This window comes from Prunus avium, chromosome 6 (genome assembly GCF_965620075.1).
Source record: "Prunus avium chromosome 6, drPruAviu1.hap1.1, whole genome shotgun sequence".
Taxonomy (NCBI): Eukaryota; Viridiplantae; Streptophyta; class Magnoliopsida; order Rosales; family Rosaceae; genus Prunus; species Prunus avium.
Window position 1 is genome coordinate 25,592,640 of NC_142289.1, and position 24,422 is coordinate 25,617,061.

The 24,422-nt window shown below is 36.3% G+C and overlaps 2 protein-coding genes and 1 pseudogene across 3 annotated transcripts; all 3 read left to right on the forward strand.

Annotated features, from left to right (window-relative positions):
• Positions 1 to 740: 740 nt before the first annotated feature.
• On the forward strand, positions 741 to 2,051 carry LOC110744401 (strigolactones hydrolase CXE15 pseudogene; annotated as a pseudogene). Its single transcript, XR_015836479.1, has 2 exons — positions 741 to 1,427; positions 1,642 to 2,051. The product of XR_015836479.1 is annotated as a strigolactones hydrolase CXE15 pseudogene (transcript).
• A 1,487-nt stretch (positions 2,052 to 3,538) lies between these two features.
• On the forward strand, positions 3,539 to 13,410 carry LOC110744407 (P-loop containing nucleoside triphosphate hydrolases superfamily protein). Its single transcript, XM_021944370.2, has 21 exons — positions 3,539 to 3,968; positions 4,233 to 4,388; positions 4,485 to 4,568; positions 4,657 to 4,776; positions 4,960 to 5,073; positions 5,226 to 5,318; positions 5,538 to 5,627; positions 5,744 to 5,814; positions 6,182 to 6,256; positions 6,384 to 6,471; positions 6,886 to 6,944; positions 7,245 to 7,308; positions 7,590 to 7,655; positions 8,251 to 8,409; positions 8,556 to 8,660; positions 8,917 to 9,152; positions 9,913 to 9,982; positions 10,078 to 10,182; positions 10,664 to 10,723; positions 10,815 to 10,894; positions 11,224 to 13,410. Exons 1-21 carry the CDS (start codon positions 3,714 to 3,716, stop codon positions 13,286 to 13,288), a joined length of 4,215 nt encoding a protein of 1,404 aa, XP_021800062.1. The 5' UTR covers positions 3,539 to 3,713; the 3' UTR covers positions 13,289 to 13,410.
• A 3,034-nt stretch (positions 13,411 to 16,444) lies between these two features.
• Positions 16,445 to 23,253, forward strand: TPR7 (Tetratricopeptide repeat (TPR)-like superfamily protein). The gene is made up of 11 exons (XM_088255329.1): positions 16,445 to 16,868; positions 17,039 to 17,269; positions 19,092 to 19,148; positions 19,265 to 19,393; positions 19,489 to 19,566; positions 19,701 to 19,771; positions 20,002 to 20,051; positions 20,170 to 20,368; positions 21,203 to 21,764; positions 21,951 to 22,094; positions 22,715 to 23,253. Exons 1-11 carry the CDS (start codon positions 16,767 to 16,769, stop codon positions 22,859 to 22,861), a joined length of 1,770 nt encoding a protein of 589 aa, XP_088111455.1. The 5' UTR covers positions 16,445 to 16,766; the 3' UTR covers positions 22,862 to 23,253.
• Positions 23,254 to 24,422: the final 1,169 nt, after the last annotated feature.

Below are 24,422 nucleotides of genomic sequence, written 5' to 3' on the forward strand. Positions count from 1 at the left end.
TCGCTTACTGGAAAAGGTTAGTCATGAAGATTTCAGGGGGAGATATTCTTCAGGGGGAGCATCCAACAATATTACAAGATTGACTCACAGAAGCAGTGTCAACTATGATATCCAGAAAGATGATCAACAGTATGGCTTAAAGATATTTTGCCAAGTATCAGGGGGAGCGTGCTGTCGATAAAGACCTTCACACACTGTACTCTTTTTCCTTCGTCCAGGTTTTTACCCCACTGGGTTTTTCCTGGCAAGGTTTTAATGAGGCAGTGTCGCACGCGCATCAATATACACAGATTTTTATGTTACACATGGTTATGTACTATTTTTCCCTTCGACCAGTTTTTGTCCCACTGGGTTTTACTGGCAAGGTTTTTAACGATGCATATTCCATACATTGTGGTCTCCAAGGGGGAGTGTTGTAAAATGATAAGGTGGAGCCCACATGTTGGAAGGGAATCTCCATTTACCTTCCTAGAGTCTTCTATTTACCGAACTGTTAAGCCAAGGGTTTGCCTATAAAACTATGGCTTCATTCTCATTTGTATATATAGAAGAAAGTCGCAATAAAATATCAGACTTCTATGCTTTCTCTATATCTCAATTCTCTCTACAATCTCTTTAGTTTTATAACACATGGAAAAAATACCCAACAACTCCTCTCCCCCACCTCCTCCTCCTCCTCCCTATTTCTTCCCTTTCTCATAGTTCTCCTCACAAGTCCTCCTCATCACCACAACACAAGCATGTCCACCTCCACCACCCCTCCCAACACTTTACCCTACGAAGAATGTTGCGGCGTTCTTCGTGTGTACAGCGACGGCTCCATCGTCCGCTCTCCCAACCCGAGCTTTGACGTCCCCGTCTTGGACGACGGCTCTGTCGCTTGGAAGGACGTCGTTTTTGACCCGATCAATCACCTCTAACTCCGCCTCTACAAGCCAGCAGCAACGACACTCTCCCTCATCGTCCAAAAAGCTCCCCATCTTCTACTACATCAACGGCGGAGGCTTCTGCATCGGCTCGCGCGCTTGGCCCAACTGCCAGAACTACTGCTACCAGCTCGCCTCCCAGCTCCAGTGCGTCGTCGTTTCGCTCGACTATCGCCTCGCTCCCGAGCACCGCCTCCCAGCAGCGATCCACGACGGCGCCGTTGCTTTGGAGTGGCTCCGGGCCCAAGCCGAGGCCGACGAGCCGGACACGTGGTTGACTGACGTGGCTGATTTTGAAAACGTGTTTGTTTCGGGTGACTCGGCGGGCAGGAACATTGCTCATAACTTGGCGGTTCAGCTTTGGCCCGATTCGGCAGAGTTGGGGCCGGTTCGGGTTAGGGGGTATCTCCTTTTAGCACCGTTTTTCGGTGGAACGGTTTTGAGTAAGTTGGAGGCTGAGGGGCCCAAAGATGCCTTTCTCAATTGGGAGCTCATTGACAGGTTTTTGCAATTTCGACCTTTTGTTTTTTGTGTTTACCCCTAATTCTGTTTAATCTCCTCTCGTCCCTAATTTTGTGTTTATCCCAAATTGACGGTAAATATGGTACAAATAGTAGCACTCGTAGATTTATGCATACACGAGTGATGAACTCCTAAAATATTTCACATGAATAAATTTTTAAAAAAAAATTGTGTATTGCTTAAAATTGGGTAGGTTTTGGAGGCTATCGATACCAATTGGAGAGAACACAAATCACCCACTTGTGAACCCATTTGGACCATTTAGCCAGAGCCTTGAACCGGTGGCTCTTGATCCGATCCTAGTGGTTGTGGGTGGCAGTGATCTACTCAAAGACCGAGCTGAAGATTACGCAAAGAGGCTCAAGAATTGGGGAAAGAAGGTTGAGTACGTGGAATTTGAAGGGGAGCAGCATGGTTTCTTCACCATTCATCCTAACTCCAAAGCTGCAAAAGACTTGATGCCAATTCTCAAACGATTCATTACTGAAAATTCCAGCTAAAACTGCAACTTTGGTGGCCAAAATAAGTGTGTTTTGTTTTCATTCATTACTTAAAATCTCATTTGTATGAAATGGAGGATGTGATGAAATTGCTTCTTGTGTGAAGGAAAAAATGCACATTTCACTTTGTACGTACTCTCTAAAATATATAGGGTTTTTTTAAAAACTTTTCATCCGTCTACAACATAGCATAATAAGGAAACAAAAACAATGCGCTTAATAGGGCAAAACCATGGACCAAAATATCGATATTTTCAGGGTTTCGGACCCTGCCATTTCCAACTTTGTTTGAGCACCTTATCCACCACGCTGCTGGTTATTTCATGATTACATGCTACATCACGTAATATGTATATTCTCTCTACAATTTTTTTTTCAAAGAAATAGAATTTCATATGACTTTATTTAGATTTTATTATCCCATATTATTACTTAACTACTTTTAAATCCCTATAATCATTTTCTTTACTTCCTATTTAATTCTTCCTTTTGATAACTTTATTTAGATTCCCTTAAATAACCGTTACCACTATGTTTTGAATATTATAAACCTTTCTATTCATATTAATGAAATTTAACCATCGTTTAGCAACAAAAATAAAGTACATAATTTTCATAAACAAATTAATGTAGGAACTTTTAAGATGTCTAGTAGAGGCAATAGATGCGGGCCTATTTGGGAACATTGAGACCCATTACATGGAAACAAACATGACACGATTTGCAAATATTGTGGTACTAAATTTTCATAAATAAATTATTATAGTGTGTTTAATATTTTTTCATTACTTGCTACATATTTTCTAAACTAACAGTGTTTGTCAGCTTGCTATATAATTAACTTAAATTACTCAAACCCACAATGCAATATATTTCCTTCCAATTTTTTGTGATAAAATCATAGAAAATTTCAATTAAATAAACATCCTCTAAAGTTTGAATAAAAATTTCCAAGTTTTTCTCACAATTTCCGTGGTTTTTATACAATTTTTACCGATATCGATATTTTTCCAATATTTCCATCGAAATTTCCATATTTTTGGACCACTAATATTTCCGTAACTCCTGATATTTTAGACATTGGGCAAAATTACGGTGAACAAAAATTCTACTAACCAACTACAAAGTCTACATCACTAAATTTAAGCATGAAGTAGCACCTACTATCACCAGATGCAGTAACACCACTATCAAACCCACCGTATCTATCTAAGAATAAATTATAGAACATGGCACAAATTTGGAGAATACTCGATCTCTTTCTGCCCAACTATGCATATAGCAAACTAAAGTTCTAATTTGACAACAATGACAAAATACAAACTAGTCATGACAATAAAATCCTTAAATGATTAGTTTTGGGAGAATTTTTGGATCGATGAATTAGCCAAAAATAGATGATGGATAACTCAATTATGAGTATGGCTCACAACAAAAAATATGGATGGGAAAGTTGACGTCCCATAAAATATAAAAATTTAAAATAAAAAAAAGCGGTCGCACAAAAGATTTGAATCCAAACGGTCCCTAAACCCAAACGGTCCAATATTTTAAATTGGAGTAATCTTAACCGTTAATCCAAACCAGTATCCACCGTCCGATAACATATTTCTATTCCCCCCATTCTCTCCCAAATTCAAATTCACTTTACCCCCAAATCGACCTACATTTCTCCAATCTCATCGTCATCTTGCTTGCCCTGGTTTCCACAAACATCACCATCTCCACTCGCTCACCAAAACCACTTACTTCGCTCCAACACGAAATGCCTTTCTTATCAGACACCGCGAGCGCCATCAAGAGCCGGTTCGGGTTCCATGACCACTCCTCGGACCCGGTCCGGAGCACTCCGGGTCTTCCCAAATCGGTGGCCAAAGAGGCTGTCTCGGCGGTTCGGAGCATCCGCGACTGGAACGACGACGAAGACGATGACGGGAAAGTCAGCACCAGTACGGCGTCGTCCAATCAGAGCTTCGAGTTTCGGGAAGATCCCTCCTTCTGGAAAGACCACAACGTCCAGGTACTTCAACGAATCGTTGATTCTGCTGAGTTTTTCAAAGTTACTTTTACTGCTTTCAAAGGCAGACTACATTTGTGCTTAAAGTGTTAATTTGCTTTGTCTGAGTCAGATTTATATTGAATTTGGTGTATTTGTGAGGTTCCTAATTGTTCTGCCTGGTTAGGTTTTCAGATTAGTGTCTAGGAAGTGCTGTTTTTAGCTTTTGCTTTTAAAATCAAAGCCGTTGGAATCAAATTTTTTGTTTTATGTTGAAATTATGGTCAGGTTATCATTCGGATTCGGCCCCTTAGTAGCGCTGAAATATCAGTGCAAGGCTATGGCAAATGCATTCGTCAAGAGAGCTGTCAGACAATTACTTGGACTGGACATCCCGAGTCACGATTCACTTTTGACATTGTTGCAGATGAGAATGTTAGCCAGGTCAGTTGCCTTACTTGGCTGTGTTTCATTTTTGTGGCTTTGTTTTTTCTTTCTTTTGGTTGGCATGGGTTTCATTTGAGTTTTTTCCATGTACAGGAACAATTGTTCAAAGTGGCGGGATTGGCGATGGTGGACAATTGCATGATAGGTTACAACAGTTGCATGTTTGCATATGGCCAAGTGAGTCTCCAAAAACTAGGAAAGCAAATGTTTGAATGAATTAAATTTCTTTTGGTTGCTTTCTTTTGACTTGATTGTTTCTGTGCAGACTGGAAGTGGGAAGACCCACACAATGCTTGGAGATATTGAGGGAGGAACTCGAAGGCACAGTGTCAATTGTGGGATGACACCTAGAGTCTTCGAATATCTGTTCTCAAGAATTCAAAAGGTGTGTGCTGCATGTATTGAGGCATAATTGCAAGTATTAAGGTTGCCTACATGAATCACTTTCCACCATTTAGCTCTATTCAAAGCTGAAATTTGAATCTGAATTCCACATAGATTTTTATCTATGTTTAATATTTGCTGCAAGCTACTACTAATGCACACTTTGTTGATTGTGTTGTTTCAGGAAAAAGAGGCTGGTCGAGATGAAAAATTAAAGTTTGTATGTAAATGTTCATTTTTAGAAATATACAATGAACAAATTCTAGACCTTTTGGACCCTTCATCTAACAACTTGCAGGTATGGATCACGTACTGTTGATAGTTTTATTTATACTATTTCTCATTTTAGTTCTGGTCACTCAGATAAACCTACCAAAACTAATTTGAATCTCTTGTTGTTATTTCGAATAAACTAATGAGTTTGTTGTGAAAATTGTGAGAAAATTACAGATAAGAGAAGACATAAAGAAAGGTGTTTATGTGGAAAATCTCAAGGAGGTTGAAGTTACAAGTGCCCGAGATGTTATGCAACAACTTATTCAAGTATATAAGACCTCTACTCATATATGCTCTTTATCATTTCAACTTCAAACATTTGAATTAGTATAGAACTGTTTTCAAACATTGTGTTTCGACTGATAGAATAGTTTGTTTCATTTACTGCTGACTTTGTAGCAATTTATTTTCTGCTGTGAATGAATTTTATAATTGCTTTAGTGCAAATGGAATTTGCATTACTTACTACACTTTATTATGTTCCAGGGTGCAGCAAATAGAAAGGTAGCTGCTACTAATATGAATCGTGCTAGCAGTCGCTCTCATAGTGTATTTACGTGCATCATTGAAAGTAACGTGAGTTTTTTTCTCATTTCATTTCTATTCAAAAATTGAACAATCTTGCCTTTTCTTCTTTCCTTTCCTAGGGTTGGTTAGTTTGAACTTCTAATTAAAAATTCATTTCTTCTCAGAGGGAATGCCAAGGAGTAACTCACCATCGATTTGCTCGGCTTAATCTCGTTGACTTAGCAGGATCTGAAAGGTAAAGTGATGTAAAGAAGAGCATGTGAATTTTAAATTATTTACAAGGAAGGGGTTCGTAGAATACTGAAGGAAGATAAGGGCGTGTTCAACCTGCCTCTATATGTTTAGTACAACAAGGGAAAGGAAGATATATGATGTAAAATATGGGGCTTCTCGTAATTTATGCTATAAGAGGGTAGTTCCCACTCAGTACTTTGCACTTTTTGAGAGATAAAGACTGGATCTTAGGGGAAGTAAGCCTCACCATTTCTATGCATTGCTTCTAGTACGCAAACAGAAAATAATTATCATTACTTTATTTTCTCCCATTGCCGTCAGTGAATTCAGTTTCTGTTTAATTGATTTTGTCTGTGTGTTAATGGCAGGCAGAAGAGTTCTGGAGCTGAAGGTGAGCGTCTGAAGGAAGCTACTAATATTAACAAGTCTCTTTCAACGTTGGGGTATGTTTTTTCTAGCCATTATCTTTAGATTTTTCAGTTTAAAAAATTTCCTGGGAATTTTGTTTTCTCATTGATGTTCAAGTGGTAATCAACCATTCATTTGTTGAAATGATTTTTATATTTGCAGACTTGTGATTATGAATCTGGTAAATATTTCCAATGGGAAGTCACTCCATGTTCCATACCGGGATTCAAAGCTTACATTTTTGCTTCAGGTAGTTTTTGATATAATCTGGAATGCTATCAAATGCAGTTACTTCTTATTTGTGGATGATATATAATTAGTGCTGCATATAGTAAAGTGAAGAATCAGTGCATGGATGTGAGATTGTTATCTATTGCAAGATGTTTGATAACCTCATTTTTTTGTGGGCTACGAATTTGGACTTTGTAAGCCTCATTGTTTGAGGCTTTGAAGAGTTTTGTTAATAAGTTATATCCCATCATCGCCCTTGCAGTTCCTGAAGTAGTTCTACATCTATCTGAAAGTGTTCCCTTGCAGGAATTAATATTCCGTAGAATCACTCCCTGTTTTTTTAGTTTATTGATTTATGTGGTTCCAGTACAAAAGTTTGATTATTTGGAAATTCTGAATCTCTTGTGTAATCCTGAAAGTTTGTCCTTTTCAGGATTCTCTAGGAGGGAATTCTAAGACAATTATAATAGCAAATGTTAGTCCTTCTAGCTGGTCAGTAAATCTCTCTTTCTTACGCATCTTCCTTTTATGTTCTACTTCTGCTTTTCGTTTATAGTATCTATGCCAACTATGTATTACAGTTCCTATGCTAACTATGTTTTACAGTGCCTAGAGGTCATTGCATTCTAAGCTATCAAGTTTTATGTTCTAATTTCATTTTGTATAGTGCCTATTGTTATACCTGAAATTTTAAAGTTTATAGTTAGTTTTCTTTTTCATATATTGTCTTCTATATATTGTATGACAAGCTTGATTACGTGGCTTTTTAACATTTTATGTGGGTTTTTGCAGTTGTTCGTTGGAGACATTGAGCACTTTGAAGTTTGCACAGCGTGCTAAATTCATTAAGAACAATGTATACCAGTTTTTTCTTTCTTTTTTCGCATGCACATTTCTAATGTATGGGTTTTGCTGCTTTGCCAGATGAAAAAAAATGATACTACATAAGTAGTTAGATGACCCAAAAACATGTCTTCTTTTTATATTATTCTTGCATTCATTTTAGTCTATCAAAAGTTAAAATGGACTGAGTTATTGTGGCACTGGAGGGCTGATTTTGACGTTTGAACTTTTCTGGTAATACCTTTGTTTCTAGTAGTAGGATAAAAAATGCTTATATCATTTATATGTTCTCAGGCAATTGTGAATGAGGATGCATCTGGAGATGTCATTGCCATGAAGGTGCAAATTCAACAACTCAAGGTACATAATTTTCTCTGTGTTTGTGGTCACACTCATGGTATTTTTTGTCTTATAGATTGGGTATCTTTATCTTTCTCGGAAGATTAGGTCGGGACTTGTAGATTTAATGGTGGTGAGCATTTACCCGAAGGCCAGAGTTCAAATCTCCCCCACCCTTTGGCCTCATTTCTACCAAAAGATCTTTCTGGGAAGATTATGCACTGATTTAGTCATTATAGATTTCTTGCCAAACACCTATTAGGAGTCAGCATAAAACTACTGAGAACCATGGTCTAATTACTACGAACTTATGTTGACTTCTGCTATCCGTGTTTGTTATTTTACTACCAAGGCACTTTTTGTTGAGTTTATAGTGAATGCTGATTTTGAATAAGGTAATGAAAAAATTTACTTTAGAATACACCCCAGGGATTCCACTTTTTAGGTTCGGCTTAGACAAACTAATTGGTACCCTTTCTCTGTTGCTTCATACAGTAATTGTGACTGATTTAATGTCATCTACTAGATGAGCACTTTCTAAGTCTAAACAGTGAATATTTTATAGCTTTCTAGTGACTTATATTCTGTCTTATGCATACCGTTAATTTATTTTCAGAAAGAAGTATCCCACTTACGAGGACTAGTCAATGGAGGAACTGGAAATCAGGACAATGATACATTAGCTGGTGGCTTTCCAGGATCTCCAGGATCTTTCAAGTGGGATGGACCTAATGGATCATTTAGTCCATTTACTTCCAGCAAGAGGACATCTCAGGTATGCTATGCACCATTCTTTCCTACTTGTTGAGTCAAAATTATTTATGATCTACTCCAACTCCTACTATGAAAATAGCCCTAATTTATTCTGCATCAATGTTGTTCTGAAATTTCTGGTTAGTTATTAAATTTATTGCTCTCCAGAAAAAAGACTATGAAGTTGCCCTTGTTGGGGCTTTCAGGAGGGAAAAGGACAAAGACATTGCATTGCAGGCATTGGCTGCTGAAAGCCAGGCAGCTTTGCAGCTGGTATGTAGCAAATATTGTCTTTCTTGTTATCTTTTAATGATTGATTAGTCCTACATTCAGAGTATGTCTTGCAGATTTCCTTGGTTATTTGACAAAAAATTCCACGTCAAAAACTTATTTTGGATATGGCTTGTATAGTCATGCCATTCTGTTATAAGTTTTGTTTAGTTTTGGACATTTAAATCAATTTTAATTTTCTTCAGTTATTAAATGATTTGAAAATTATTTTTGGACATAAATCTTTGCTGTGAACTAGGCCAAACAAAGAGAGGATGAAATACAAGGCCTGAAGATGAGACTACGATTTCGAGAAGCTGGAATAAAAAGGTTGGAAGCGGTTGCCTGTGGAAAGATCTCAGCTGAAACCCACTTACTAAAGGAAAAGGAGGAACATTTAAAGGAAATTGAGGTCCTACGTGCCCAGGTTGATCGTAACCAAGAAGTAACTAGGTTTGCTATGGAAAATTTGCGGCTAAAAGAGGAAATAAGAAGGTATGTATTTGTTCTTATGCTAGTTGAGTCCTCTTTTATCACAAACAGAATTCTTTCAGCTAGTGAAAGTCATACGGTTGAGGAACTAATAATGATACACTGTTTTCAAGGGGCCGTCACCCTCACTTATTATCTGTTTCCTTCATATATATCGACTAACTAGTGTTCTAGCTAAGCAAAGTTTCAAAGCCCACCCACCGCCACTTTCATCGTCTCTAACTATGAGTTTGTGACCAACTTCAATTCAAGAATACAAATGGCATGGAGTGGCCAATTATTAAAAAATAGTATACTAATAAAACAAATTGATGAAATCATAAAAACAAAATTTATCTTCATATTGGCTTTTTGCTTACTTGAGTTCATGCACTGGTTAAAGAGTATAAAATATATAAAGGTTCGTTCAAGCTCTTTCCTTGTAACAATATATTTTCAGAGATTCGTGTAAATTATGTGAAGACAGTTTATACTTTTAGCTCACTTCAATGTTATTAACATTCAAAATCAAGAATTTTGTACTTGTTTGCTGTGTTTTATTTTTCTATTCCCCTCTTAGGCAAAATCCTGGGTCCACCACTTTCAGAAACACTCCTCATTCATTTCCATCATCCATTTCTTTAAAACAAAAAAGCTTTTTTCACATTTAAACACTATACTGATTTATAGGTTTTTATTTTATTTATATTTTTGTTTCTCTCCAAAATTTACAGGAAATCTGAGATTTAATATTGCTATTGCTTATTGACATCTTATACCACAGGTTGAAGTCCTTTTATGAGGAAGGTGAACGAGAGATAATGAACGAACAGATAATGGCGTTACAAAACAAGGTAAAGAAATAGTATAGTACAATATTGTTTGACTTTAATCATTACTCCTTTTTCCTTTTCTACTAATCAGAATATTTCATGTGACTGACACGCAGTTATTAGACGCTCTTGATTGGAAACTCATGCATGAATCAGAGCTTTCGAATTCGAATATGCCGATGGAAGTTCAGAATGATGATAATTTTCTTATCTCTAATCAGGTGAGCTGCAGGTTCACTATTTGTTTCATAATTTTCTTATCTCTTATCAACAACTATGCCATACTGAAAATTTTCACACTTGAGTGTTGCTTTAAAACTGCAAGTGGTTTGTAAACTTGAGACGTGCGTATCAAATTTAAACCACACATATACTTGTGAATTATTATTTTTAATTAAAAAATTCATTATTTTGATCATGTTTTCTGAGCTTCAGGCATGCATTTTAAATTTGATTCATCTTCTTCGTCATTGCATATGACGGCCCTTAGGCATCATTTTCAGGTCTATCTTTTATCGGAAAATTAAGGACTAGGTTGTTATCAACAATTCTCGGATTTTTTAGATTGCAAGTGCTTGAGTGATTGATTATTACAAGTGTTTGATTTCAAGTTTACGCCATGTTTATACCCTATCTGCTTGTCTTTTTTATGTTTGTTGCTTTTTCTGATTTCATTTTTTCCTCTTTCACTATGTGATACAGGAACAAGCATCACCTTGGCAGTCTTCAATTAAGGAGGAGAATGAATTTCTCCGTATGCAGGTAAAACATGTAAAAAGTCTTTCGTCTAGTGGAGCTTTATTTCCCTCGATAGAAGTGGTTTTCGTATTTGATGTTAACTTGCTCATGACAGGCCATTCAAAACCAATCCGAAATGGACACACTCCAGAAGAAACTAGACCTCTGCCTTGAAGAGAAAGAAGCTTTGGAAAGGTAATCATTCGATGGTTTCAACTGCTATCTTCGATTTTTTAAAATCTCAACGCAATAGAACTGTGAAGTTCAATATGATGTATATATATATATGGTTAAATTCATTTGCCTGTCATATTTTATAACTGGAGGGGACTGCGGCTACCGAGGGTTTTTATTCTTCATCTTTTGAGGAGTATAGATCTCATATTGTGTGCATTTTTTTCTGTTCGGTTACAATTTTTGCTCTTCATTTCTTATTGTTGTTAATTTTTAATTTTATTTGATATAATGAGATTTAGGTTTCTACTTTATAACAAGTATCTTAATTTTACTTACCAACTCTGCAGGAATATCAATGATTTGATGACAAAACTTGAAGAAGAAAGATCTTCTAGAGCCATGAAAGAAGACACACATCAACTTGAGCTTCCTTCTTTGTCGGCTGATGTGCCAATTATGAGTTTCAGTGATCAGATGGAGCTGAAAACAATGGTTGATGCCATTGCTGCTGCAAGTGAAAGAGAAGCCGAGGCTCATGAGACAGCAATAATCCTGTCCAAAGAGAATGATGGACTTCGTATGAAGCTCAAGGTTTTGATTGAAGATAACAATAAACTCATTGAGTTATATGAAGGGGCCACTTCAGACAGCACTTACAGAAATATTAATAAATTTGAGTGTGCTCATGATGGCACTGAAACTCACAGTAATGGTGGTGGTTTTATTGACCTTTCCAAAGAAAAGGCTGAGATGAATAAAGTGGTTGAGAATTTAGAGCATCAACTTGTGGAAATGCATGAAGAAAATGAAAAACTAATGGGTTTGTATGAAGGAGCCATGCAGGAGAGGGATGAACTTAAAAGAGTGCTTGCTTCCGGTGGTCAGAAAAGTGTTACAGTGAAGGGAGAATTTGATTCCCCAGAGAAGCTTGTTGAAGTTGATGGAGGTGCTTCTCCTATGTCTCTGGAGGAAAAGAATTGTATTGGCGAAAATGGTCTTCCTGGTTCTGATGGAGGAGAAAGCCGTCAGTTTGAGAAACCTACTTTATGTCAAGGGGCAGTCTCAATGGAGGAATCGGGTTTCTCTGGATCAAATGTGCGAGGTGGGCTCAGTCATATATCTGATGAAGTGAACCCAGATACTGAAGAAAGTGGTGGCTCAAGAATTTTGGTTGATAGAGCTGGTCTATGTACTGTTAATACTGAAGCAAATTCAGGAAATGAGGTTGATGCTGGAACTCAGTCTGACATGGAACTGGAGACATCAGATCTCACTGCAGTAAAGCTTTTAGAAGCGCTAAGTTTGGTCAGAAAGAAACTGGAAACAGCAGATGAACAACTTTTAGATTCTGCAAAAACAGTTACCATATTTGGTTCCCTTGAGAAAGTAATGTTAGAGGTTGGCAAACTCTCAGGAGAAATTGAAGCAATGGAAGCTGAAATTCAGGCCAAGCAGCAGCTTTTTGAATCATGTGAACTCTTCACTTCAAAAGTGAAAGAAAACATCGCTCGAATTGACAAGAAGCTATCAGCTCTCAAATACTCCCTATCTAGCTTTTCTTCATCTGTAGTTTACTTTGAGCAACGAGAGGCTCGGGCAAGAGCAAGGGTAGCTGCTTCAACATCTTATCTGGAACAAAAGAAAGGGCAATTGGGCTGCCTACAAGCACAGAAGGATGAAATAGCTGCTGCTCAGAGGGAAATGCAAGGATCTGAAGCAGAACTAAAGATCAGTCTGGCATGCTTGAAGTCAAAACTGGAGGAAGAAAATCGAAAACAAGAGAATGAACAGGTTCTATTTGCCATAGATAATGTTGAGAAGTTAGCCCCCTCACAACAAAATTGGCATTTGGTGGGAGGTAAAGCTACCGAGTTACTGAAGTCTGCGGAAGAGAAAACTAAACTGCAGGCGGAGATGAAGACATCTCGAGAAAAACTTGGAGTCATGAGAAGGGAACTTGAGGATTTGAACGTGAAGTCTGGGAAGGTAGATAAGGAGATGCTAGCTGTTCAGGCGGAGATACAGAAAGGCATCAAGTCTGCGGAAGAGATGGAACTTGCCCTTCAGAATGTAATTCAGGAGAAGGAGATGCTGTTGGAAGTAAAAGATAATGGGAAGGCCGAAGCTGAAAGTCTGGTTGTTGAGTACCAGCAGCATGTGTTTGAATCGGTTTTGAAGGAGGCCGAGTCAAAGATTGTGGAGGAAGAATTGCAGATTGAGTTAAGAATGTTGGAAGAGCTGCGCACGGCAAGGGCTTTAGCCGCTGCGAAGACAATGCAGTTGTTGGACACAAGGTCTGGTTCATGTTTGTTATCAGAAAAGATGGAGGAAGAGCTTCAAAGTGTTAGGAAATATGTTGTGGAGGCAAAGTCATTGTTAGGTGAGAGCTATTTAAATTCAAATGTCAGTTGAAGTCCTTGATCAACTGTCAACTGGGTTACACTTGTAATTAGCAATCACTTTTCTCTTCTGTTTTGGATTAGCAAAACAGTGTTTACTGCTTTAAATCAATAATTGTTTTGTTTCTTTTGCCATGTTAAATAGAAATCATTGTCACAAAATTAATTGGATCTCATACATTAATATGGATGGTCTGGAGTATGAAGTTCCTCATCGTGCTGCTGACTCCATTTGCCATGAAGCAACATTTATTGTAATCTATATTTGCTAGAGCATACAAATTGGCATTAGGTTAAGGTTATTTAATTGAAGAGTTAAGGTTAGTTTGGAATGCTAGTGTTTCTTATTTTCAAATTTTCTTTCTTTTCTTCCCTTTATTGACGTAGAAGAGATAGCAAACTCCTTACTTAAAACTACACCAAAAGAGTCTAACCTAGTGGAAAAGGGTCTTGACTTGTAGACTAGAGGTCTTAAGTTCAAATTCCCATGATATCATAATTGTGTGTGTGTGTGAGAAATCTCCGTATTCCTTAAACCTTAGGAAAAAGCCAAAAAGCCAATTTTGACTTTTCAAAGGGACCAATACAAGCCTTGAAAAATCTAGAAATTACAACATTATCATCAGAGTTTTTTTTCTTCTAAAATTATAATGCAAGGATAATAATGGTATTTCACACATTAGTTGGTCTCTTTTGAGTTTTTTTCTTTAATTTATAGCTTTTAGTGTTTACAGTAAAATCAATGCAAGAAATGAGTTTTATTATAAATTTCTCATTAAAAAAATGGATGGATTCGGAACATCTGCATTTACCATTAGTGTACTTTATGCATTTTAAGATATCTTAAATTAAAATCTCATCTTTTGCATCGCATCACTTATCCATCCCTCCTCTGGGTTAGATTCCTCACTCTTCACTTTTCTCATATGGCTTTCTCCATTTTTTTTCCTATAATAATTATATCGTTTTCATAATTATCCAAACATGAAATTGGATTTCCTAAACTTGTATGCCATTTGTGCAAATAAAAATGACTTTTTCTCTTCGTTCTTTTTCCTATTTTTTCAGCTTGAACATTGAACCGCATAAAAACCAACTCACAGAGTCACATGTATAGAACTTAGAGGTTGCTTGACTCGTCTCAAGTTATTTATATGACAATCATTTAACTATAACAAAGTGTTCAAAGAAACCAAAAATAAATGACGAAATAAGACTTACCTAAAAGATGCTAATGTTGTTTGGAATTTGAAATGTAAGCGGAAATTGTATACTAAGATACGGAGAGAATTGAAAGCAAGGAGTGTTGAAAGAATTTTAGAAAAGTTGATATAGATCCAAATTCTCATCTAGAAGTTGGGTTTAATCCTCGGATTTGGTGACTTTGATACAAGTCCTTTGACTTTTGTGCCACATAGGATTACATTCCTTTTTGAATATTGTCTGATGTAATCTTTTTATTTTATATATTTAAAATCTTTTTTTTTTCCAATATTGCCCATTATCTTAGATTACCTTAATGAGATAATTAGCCAATATTATATTTCTTTCCTCATCCAACAACTCTTAATGAGGTAATCTTATTATTATTATTTTATGTTGAATATATGCTCAACTTTTAATCAGGTTCAGTTATTTTGTTTTTTTTAGTTGTTCTTTTATGTATAGTATACCGGAGACATCGGTACGTAATACATTTTTTGATATATTTTTCTTCATATATATATCTAAATTATAGGTAACATATTCCTTTAACAAAAAAAAAGTTATTAATTGACTTGTGTTTTGACATACATGAGATATAGGTACCACACTTTTTTGCCTTTTTGTTTATGAATCTAAGTTATAGGTAACATACGATTTACCATTTATCTTTTTTATGTACCGGAGATATAGGTAGTTTTTTATTTTTTTATCTGACTTATAGGTAGTTTTCTAATTTATGTTCCTAACTTATAGGTAACATGATTTATCACTAAGTATTTTTCGTTACTAATAATAACACTATTTACTTGTATGTCAGGTATATAATTTAATGTGGGTGCTTGTATTGTATAATTTGTGGGTCTTTACTTTGTATTGATTAAATTGTATTTTGTCCATATATTAGGAATATTATGAAGGAAAGAATTCAAAATTTAAATTATGGAATTCAATTACAAGGAAATAATGTATTAAATTTAGATTTTCAATGTGTTTTCCTTATTTACCTCAAAGGGTAAAATTGACACAACAAAAAAGTAATAAATGTGAAAGGACCTGCATCTAAAACTAAAACCGTGAGGACTAAACCCAATGATAGCTAATCGTTGTGGACCTAGATCTAAGAAGCCCAAAGAATTTATATTGATGCCTCGTGGACGTAGGTATACCACTGAACCACGTGAATTCGTTAGTCTTTCTATTTTATTATTTTTTATTACTTGAAAGCTTATGTTGTGATAGAATTAAAAGCCCCTCAGTGAAGAAGAAGAAATTGATCTAAGAACCCAGAAATTGAAACTAATTTGAAAATTCAAGTGAAGAAAACTTAATCCGGAAGAAATGCCAAGAGAACACAAACTTCTTGTTTAGGTTTTCATTTTTATTTTTAAATACATGTGTCAACTTGTTAGCCTTTGGATGATTGTTGGAGGCAAAATCAAGTACACGTACATATATTTTATACAAATAATAATTTATTCTAAATGCAATAGGCAGACTTATTTAAAACCTAAATCTCAGGCTTATCACGTCACGCCAAACTTTTTCAACGTGCGAGATGACGCACACCAGACCACCAACGGGGATTCGACCCCCAAAAAAAAAAAAACAAAAAAAAGACCACCAACAGGGATTTAAAGTGAGGTCTATATAAATCATGAGATGTGGTGTGGTGGTAGCTCATCTCATTCCTTAACTATGAAGTTGGGGGTTCGATCCTCGCCTATGGGAATGGAGCGCATTTTGTGGCCAGCCGTTTACCTCCATTGGGAGAGCTCCCGCGGCGAAAGGGATTAGTTACTACTGTCGGCGGTGGATATCCTTGGGTCTCACCTAAAAATAAAAAAAAAAAAAAAAAAAGAGGTCTATAGAGAAAATAAAATCAAAATTCAGGGCACTAACGTAATTGTGGTCATCCACGCGAATATTCTAACTCTTTCTGAGACTTCGTTTTCCAATTCCAACTAGATTTAGAAGAAAGAAAGAAACAGGTAGTGGAATAGAAGAAGAAGAAGAAGAGACGACCTTTCTCTATTAATTTGAAGCTTTTCAGGTTTGGTGGGCGACCTCAGTTCTTCTGACCTGCTTCTTCACGACCCTTATTTTGTTCTCTTCCTCTTACTATAAAATTCCAAGAATTCCCCAAATTCACTCTCCAAAATCCTACTTTTTTCTCCACAAAATTCTCCAATTCTCCCCAATTTTCTCATCAAATTCTCGCGGATCAGAACCGTATTTGCCTTAATTTATTATTGTCAGGAAAGAGAACGAGATTCAGATAGAGAAAAATGTTTAACGGAATGAATATGATGGATCCTGAGTTGATGAGACTCGCTCAGGAGCAGATGAGTCGCATGTCACCCGCCGAGTTGGCGAAGATCCAGCAGCAGGTCAATTTCGACTTTCTATTTTTCAATTTGTTCTTTTTCCCAATCGTAGGGTTTAATTTTCAATTTTATGTGACTGTGTTCATGGTTTTAGTTTTGGGTTGAATTATTAACGTATTTATTTAGTGATTTAGTTTGTAATGGTTGATTTTTATGTTTGAGTTGCATTGCAGATGATGGCTAATCCAGAATTGATGAGGATGGCCTCCGAGGGCATGAAGAACATGAGGCCTGAAGACTTGAAACAGGCTGCAGAGCAGTTGAAGCAGACCCGTCCGGAAGAGATGGCTGAGATTGGTGAGAGGATGGCTAGTGCATCGCCTGAAGAGATAGCAGCTATGCGTGCCCGTGTTGATGCCCAGGCCTCTTACGAATTGAATGCAGCCCAGATGCTGAAGAATCAGGTATGTAGTAGTCATCTTAAGATCAAACGTTAATCGACGAAGTTATTTTTTCCGTATGATTTCTTCGTGGATTGAACACCTTTGCTATGGTTAGAGAACTATGATTGAATAGTTAATCTCACATAGGATGAAATTGTGCCCAAGTACTGACCGCCCAAGATCCGACATTAGTGTAATTGAAGTTTGGTATTCCCAAAAAATGGGCTGTAATGCACTAGATAAAGTTTGTTGCATCATACCACTTTACCTTCTGATTGAGACCAAGCCGCACATGAGCGAACCTTCACGTCAAGGGAACGGGATTTGAATCCAACTAGACCGAAACCTTCCAAACATACTTTTTATTATAAAGCACTAAGTAACTTTTGTTAAAGGTCTTCAGCAGGCACGCAGAACACCAACCTAATCATGACAAGCCGGGAAGAGTCACAATCTGATACGCATCTCCTCTGTCTATGTTATTCTTTGTCTGCCAGTGGATCAAACTAGAACCTTTTCTTTTAAAAAGCTATCCATGAATAAGTACGTCTCCAGATTTTATTTTCTACTTGTGGCTACTTCTCCGTCTTGATATACTGAATTTTCAGTGTTCCTCATCAAATACTAGATTCTAATATGTTTTCCCACCGATTGTACCTTTGCCTGCGAAAAGACCTCATCTCTAGAAGTCCGGGTCGCAGGGCGTCCCTCGTGCAGTAGGATTCAAAACCTCTCCTCGCTCTTGTGGTGGCTACTTAGATATTATTGGGTCTATAATTCTTATCATTAGAGGATTTTGGACAGAATATATTAAGACTCATTCCAATTTGTTTTTATTTTTTAACCTGATCAAATGATTCTTGGCTTTCTTAGTGCAACCTGATTCTCCAAGTGTTAAGATTCATTTCTATTTCCTTTGGATTAGATTTCTTATTTTGATCATTTGAGGTAAATCATGATCACGATAGCAGAATGATACATCCTTCATGAGTCATGAGTGATAAACTTGTATCACATATCACATAAAAGAAAGTGGTAATTTTTTGCAATAAATTTTTCTTCCTGGAGTTAGATTTTTTGAAATAAAAGAATGTGATGCATTGACACCACAAGAATGTAATGTACTACAAAGCGCAAGACTGAAAATAAGAGAGAACAAAATAATTGAACTGATAGAGTGATAACACAACTTCTGTGAAATATAGAATTAAGATTGTCACTTGGGAATGTTGACCCAAGCTCAACCCAAACTTTACCCTGATAATGGACAAGTTGGGCTTAGGGATTTACAAGGTTTAGGGTTAAAGTTGAGAAATTTCCGACCTGAAATCGGGTTGGGCTAGGTCTAAGGTATCCTGGCCCCAAGCCAACCTGAAGCTGACATGTTCTGTAATAAATTTTTAATTATATACATGTCAACAATGCACTCATGTTATGACATGTGTATGTATTTTATACTATACCCTATGATTCCTAAAATATCAACCCTATCAGCTACTCAGTTTATTACACGTGAATTAGTCACCCCACGTGGCTGTGTAACGGTCACACCCAAGTTTTTTCTGATTCTCTCTGATCCAAATCCAAATCCATGCATTCAAGTGTGGTATGGGCCGGGTTAGGGCTAGGAAAGATAGGCTGATGATTGGACTGTGTTAGGATTGGGTTTGAAAGTCTAGATATCTGGCTCCTTTCCTGATTCCCTACCCTATAGAATTGTTTCATAATGCTTAAGAAAGGATTAAAGAAAAAGTATCGTTTAAAGTTGGACATTGTTTCTTCATACGTTTTAACAATGTTTTGGCATCTAATTTCTTTTTTGTATTATGTATCACTTTTGCAGGGAAATGCACTTCATAGCCAGGGCAAGTTCAATGACGCCTTGCAGAAATACTTGCTTGTAAGTGCAACTATTATAATATTCTTTTGTTTTTTGTTTTTATTTTTTGGTTCTTTTTCCTTAAAAGTGCAGAGTCGGCCCTCTAACTGGTTTTAAATATTTGTGTGAAATCCTAGGCAAAAAAAAACCTGAATGGTCTTCCATCATCTAAAGGCAGATCGCTTCTGATGGCATGCTCACTCAACTTAATGTCTTGTTACTTGAAAACAAAGCAGTATGATGAATGCATAAAGGAAGGTTCTGAGGTATATGTGGACGCATGCACACAGACACATCTTCATTGTTCGTCTTGCTTGCAAGCTCCTAAGTTGATCTAAAATCATGTACTTTTTCACTTCAGGTTTTGGCTTATGATGCAAACAATGTCAAAGCTCTTTACCGGAGAGGTCAAGCATATAAAGAAATGGGTCTATTAGAAGTGAGTATTATTAATAAACATACATATATGTTTTGTTCGCAGAGAATTCTGAAGCATCTTTTGTAGCCTATTTGGTTTCCTTAATTTTCGGATAGCTGTTTCCTTTACCTGATGGTCTTTGTTGCATAACTTAGGATGCTGTCTCTGATCTGAGCGAGGCACATAAAGTTTCCCCTGATGACGAAACTATTGCAGATGTTTTAAGGTACAGCCCTTTTTCTTTTTGTTCATATCTAGATCACAGTGAGGATCATTATGTTGCTGGTATTCACATATGTTGTATATATGAATGCTATATTTGTCATAATTAACACTCAATTATATGACTGTTTGAGCAGTGAGACATAGCCTTTTTGTTCCTAATTTTTTTTCAAATGCTAGGCTAGAAAAAAGAGACTGTTTTGAAATTGTAAATAACATTTATTGTTGTCACAGAGATACTGAGGAAAGATTGGGTGAAGAGGGAGTTCAGTCTACACGAAGAGGTACTCTTTTTTTCCACCTACTTCTCCTAAATTCTTAACTTAGATGCATGGGGCCCATATCGTATAAGTTTCAGATTTCAAATCTTTGTTAGGATATTGAATTTTGATTTTTTGATAGGATTAGTAATTGAAGAAATAACTGAAGAAGTTGAGACTGTGCCATCTGCTAACCATAAAAGCTCATCTACAAACCATTCTCCGGCACAACCAAAGGAAAGTAATGACATTTCAAAGACTCGGATTGCAACTAAGCCTGAGATTCTGCCAACCAATTCAGAGCATTTGGAGGCTTTAAAAAATAACCCAGAAGCTATCAGGTTTGTTTTGTTTGTGAACAAACTGCACCTTCTGATTATGATTGATGGTGTTTAAGATACATGATAATTTTAAAAAAACTGTTGAGTTTGGAGCATTTGATATATAAAACTAATCCACTTTCTTTTACCAGTTTGATTTAATCATCTTGTCATTCTTTTAAAGTTTCTTATTTGCGGAAGTTTAAGAAACTTAAATTGGAACTTTAGGAAGTCTTGTGAGTTAAAAAACTGTGCAACTTTAGTGCAAAAGTTGCTGTTATAAGGGATAGGTCATATTGAGCAATGCGGTGGAAGTGCGTAATGTGTGAATCTAGTGGCAGTGAAATGCGACACATTTTCATGTGCATTACATAAGCCACATTTTCATGTGCATTATTTTCATATGCCACAGATGTTTATAAACATTCTGAATTTTGAGTGTGGCCATGTGCGCATATGTGCTCATGCACATTTAGGAGAGATGAGGGTGGATTGAAGTTGGGATACATTTGGCCGAATATGGTATTTCAATTCAATCTGAATGACTAATATTAAGCAGTTATTCAGCAATATGAAAGCCATAAACAATGGAAATCGGATAAAAGCAGAACTCTCTGTTGCTTTGACTCTGAGAACTGATATAGAGTTCCAAACAGCTTGTCACTAGAAATTATAATATTGATAAGTTCAATTGTTTATTTTGAATAGAAGTTACCACGTTCTACTCATGCTGCTTTTAAAATATATATATATATATATATATATATATATATATATATATATATATATATATATATATATGCAGCTTATATGCGTCCATATGACCTTATAATTGTTTGTCTGTATGGTTTACAGATCATTCCAAAATTTCATTTCAAATGCTGATCCTAACACTCTGGCTGCATTGAATCCTGGAAATTCCGAAGAGGTTCCTGCTGACATGGTTAAGACCGCCTCAAACATGATTAGCAAAATGTCACCTGAAGAACTACAGAAAATGCTTGAATTGGCTTCCTCATTTCAGGGGGATAATCCTTTTCTAAAGGGAGGTTCCAGTTCTAATATCAACAATTCAGTAACTCCGAATGTGTCTCCGGATATGCTTAAAACTGCATCTGATATGATGAGTAAAATGCCACCGGAGGAGCTTCAGAAAATGTTTGAAGTAGCATCTTCTTTTAAAGGGAAAGACTCTTCTACAACACCAGCATCTGTTGGGGCTAACAGAAGAAGTTCATCAAATTATTCAGAAAGCCGTGAAAACTCTGCAGTAAATGCAACTCATGATGTAGGTGAAACTAGCTCCCATGGAATGTTTCCGAATCTGGGAAGTGCTCCTCAATCAAGCTTCCCTGCCTCTGCTGTTGATATGCAAGAACAAATGAGAAACCAAATGAAGGATCCTGCAATGCAACATGTTTGTACACTAAGAATTTGAGACTTTTTCCTTTATTTACATATGAAATCATACTAATGTTGCTATCATAAGGGTTTGAACCTCAAGCTTTTGAAGGATAACGGGTTGATGTGTTTTTTGGTAGAACAATTAAATCTTGCATGATCGTGTATACCACTTTTTAAGTTTGGTTGTTTTCTCCCGCAGATGTTCTCATCCATGATTAAAAATATGAGCCCAGACATGATGGCAAACATGGGCGAGCAATTTGGTTTCAAGCTTTCTCGGGAAGATGCCGCAAAAGCTCAGCAAGCAATGTCTTCTTTGTCGCCACAGGACTTGGACAGAATGGTAACTTCCTACGCTATTTAATGGCTTTGATTGTCAGTGCATTGTTCCATGCTTTGTTAATACTTATCATACAAGTCTGGATATCTAACCAATTTTAAAATATGTAAATTTTTGTTACGTGATGTTACTAAATTAGAAAAGGTTTCTTTTGTGTTTTCATCATAATGTGAAGGATTTGTTATGTTTTAATAATGTAGATATTCAATTATTAAGATACATGAAGTTTTATTGACATAGTTTGTGAATCAGATTATCAATGTTTCCCCTCTCTTTTTATTTTTGTTTTAAAAAACAGACATCTTAGTTTAGGATTCAGTTGAGTCAATATTATTGTGCTATCGAGTGCTTTGTCATGGAAACATATGATTCCATAGTTTTAGACGCTATTTTCATGCAGCCAAGTGAAGCTTTAGTTTGTTGTTCACTTTCCTATGCCATGAGCCTGAAAAACTAGGACCAGTTGTTCAGACCTGTAAACTATCAAAATTAAAGAGTGTTCTTAGCTATTGGGCCATTATGTAGAGGATTTATTCTCATTTTTCTGATATTAGTGCTTATTTTCTTTCTGAGTTGCAAAGATGAATTTTATTTAATTTTTCTTTTTCTGTAACTTGTTGCAGATGAAATGGGCAGATAGGATTCAAAGAGGATTGGAAGGTGCAAGGAAGACAAAGAATTGGCTGCTAGGGAGAGCTGGTTTGGCTTTGGCTATATGCATGCTCATTTTAGCTGTACTGCTTCATCGTTTGGGCTACATTGGTGGTTAGAGTGTAATTTTGTTCCTGAATTATGAAAGAAGCATTCGGAGTCCAACCTCTAGCTAAGTGACACTTCCAAAAGCCAATGTCTCCCTGAATGCTCAGGAGAGGTGCTGTGCAACGGTTATTTATCGTCGAGGAAAGGAAGAAAATGGGAGGGGAGGGAGGAGGGGTTCTTCTTCAATGGGTAAAGATAGTCCCATGATCTCTTTTTGCATGTACGTCGTCACTAGTCGTAGCATTATTTGATTTGTTGAGACCTTTGAGGCTTGCATTTGCTTTTGCATAATTGGAATCTCGCAAAAGGGATCCATTATGGAATTGATTTGCACTACTTTCTGTAAAATTATGGTAATAATAAGTAATCTAATCCCAGAGCGTATGAAGTGTTTGATGTGTTCTGATTATTCTCTGTATTCGGTCTTTCAAAATGGAGAAGGCGAAAAATATAACATTGTGAGAAATCAAGGGTTCGCCATCTCCATCAATACCCAATAAAATTATGCTAAAAACTCTCCTTTACCAAAAGAAATTAGGATCCCTCTTTGGTGCATCTCATGATTATTTTGAACCAACAAAATAAGAGCATTCGCCCATGCACTTGATGTCATGGGTTGTATTTACACCACCGAGGTAGCTTGAATTGACAAATTTCTCCTACAAGCCTTTGCAACACCAAGGTAGATTCTCTCTAATTTTTAATTAAAATTTATTTAAAAACTTACAAAAACTATTTTAGGAGCTCTATAAAATTTTAACTCCGAACACACTCTACAACTCTTTTTTAATTGGCCAATCTCTATAAAAAAAAATTAATAAAAATATATATATAAAGTAGTTAGCATTAATTAAAGGTTTAAAATACTCATAAAATAAGCAGTATTAAATTATAGAGAGCCACTATGATTCATTTATCTCTCCTCAGATTTAGAAGCTCCTAGAGATTTGCCTATTTTAGGAGGTGGATAGAAAACATGGTTAAAGTTGTATTTTTCCAATTCCTCCCTGAAATTTGTCTAAGAAGGTAGTTTAGGGAGCCCATTGTGAATGCTCTAATAGGGAATTACTATTCTCATACATTTAAGAATTCCCTTGCCACACAAGCACAAAAGTAGGTCCCTTATTTGTCACGTCATCAATTTAACATTTTTTTTTCTCTTTTTTTCCCTTGTAAAATACCTAAAAGTTTTATAGTTCAAATTATGAGACCCTCAAGTTAAGTATTGAACTTTGACCCCAAAAAAAAAAAGAGTTAAAAGTCTTGAATGACTCACCTTTGCAAATGACTCAATATAGTTGTTGGAGTAATTGTTCCTCTAAGAAAGGTCCTTAGTTCGAATCCTAGCATTCGTGTAATGTGCGAGTTTAGTATGTTATCGCCCATCTCAATAAAAAAATCCTTTAAAAAAGGAAAGGCCTCATTTTTCTTACTCTTAGTCTTCCAATAACTAGAAGGTCTACAAGATTTTAATTATTGTGTATGTGTAATTGGCTGGACTCGTATACACAAATGCGATCCACTAAGGCTAGTTTGGCATTGCTATGCTTTTAAAAAAAACTGCTTCTGCTG

Bases quoted from the DNA above. Each gene is read 5' to 3' on its own strand.
- LOC110744407 (XM_021944370.2), top strand. From the start codon at position 3,714: ATGCCTTTCTTATCAGACACCGCGAGCGCCATCAAGAGCCGGTTCGGG. The intron at 5,074-5,225 runs GTATGGATCACG...AGAAAATTACAG, and splicing joins CTTCATCTAACAACTTGCAG to ATAAGAGAAGACATAAAGAA. The intron at 5,815-6,181 runs GTAAAGTGATGT...TGTTAATGGCAG, and splicing joins GACTTAGCAGGATCTGAAAG to GCAGAAGAGTTCTGGAGCTG.
- TPR7 (XM_088255329.1), top strand. From the start codon at position 16,767: ATGTTTAACGGAATGAATATGATGGATCCTGAGTTGATGAGACTCGCT. The intron at 19,567-19,700 runs GTGAGTATTATT...TGCATAACTTAG, and splicing joins AAGAAATGGGTCTATTAGAA to GATGCTGTCTCTGATCTGAG. The intron at 22,095-22,714 runs GTAACTTCCTAC...AACTTGTTGCAG, and splicing joins CACAGGACTTGGACAGAATG to ATGAAATGGGCAGATAGGAT.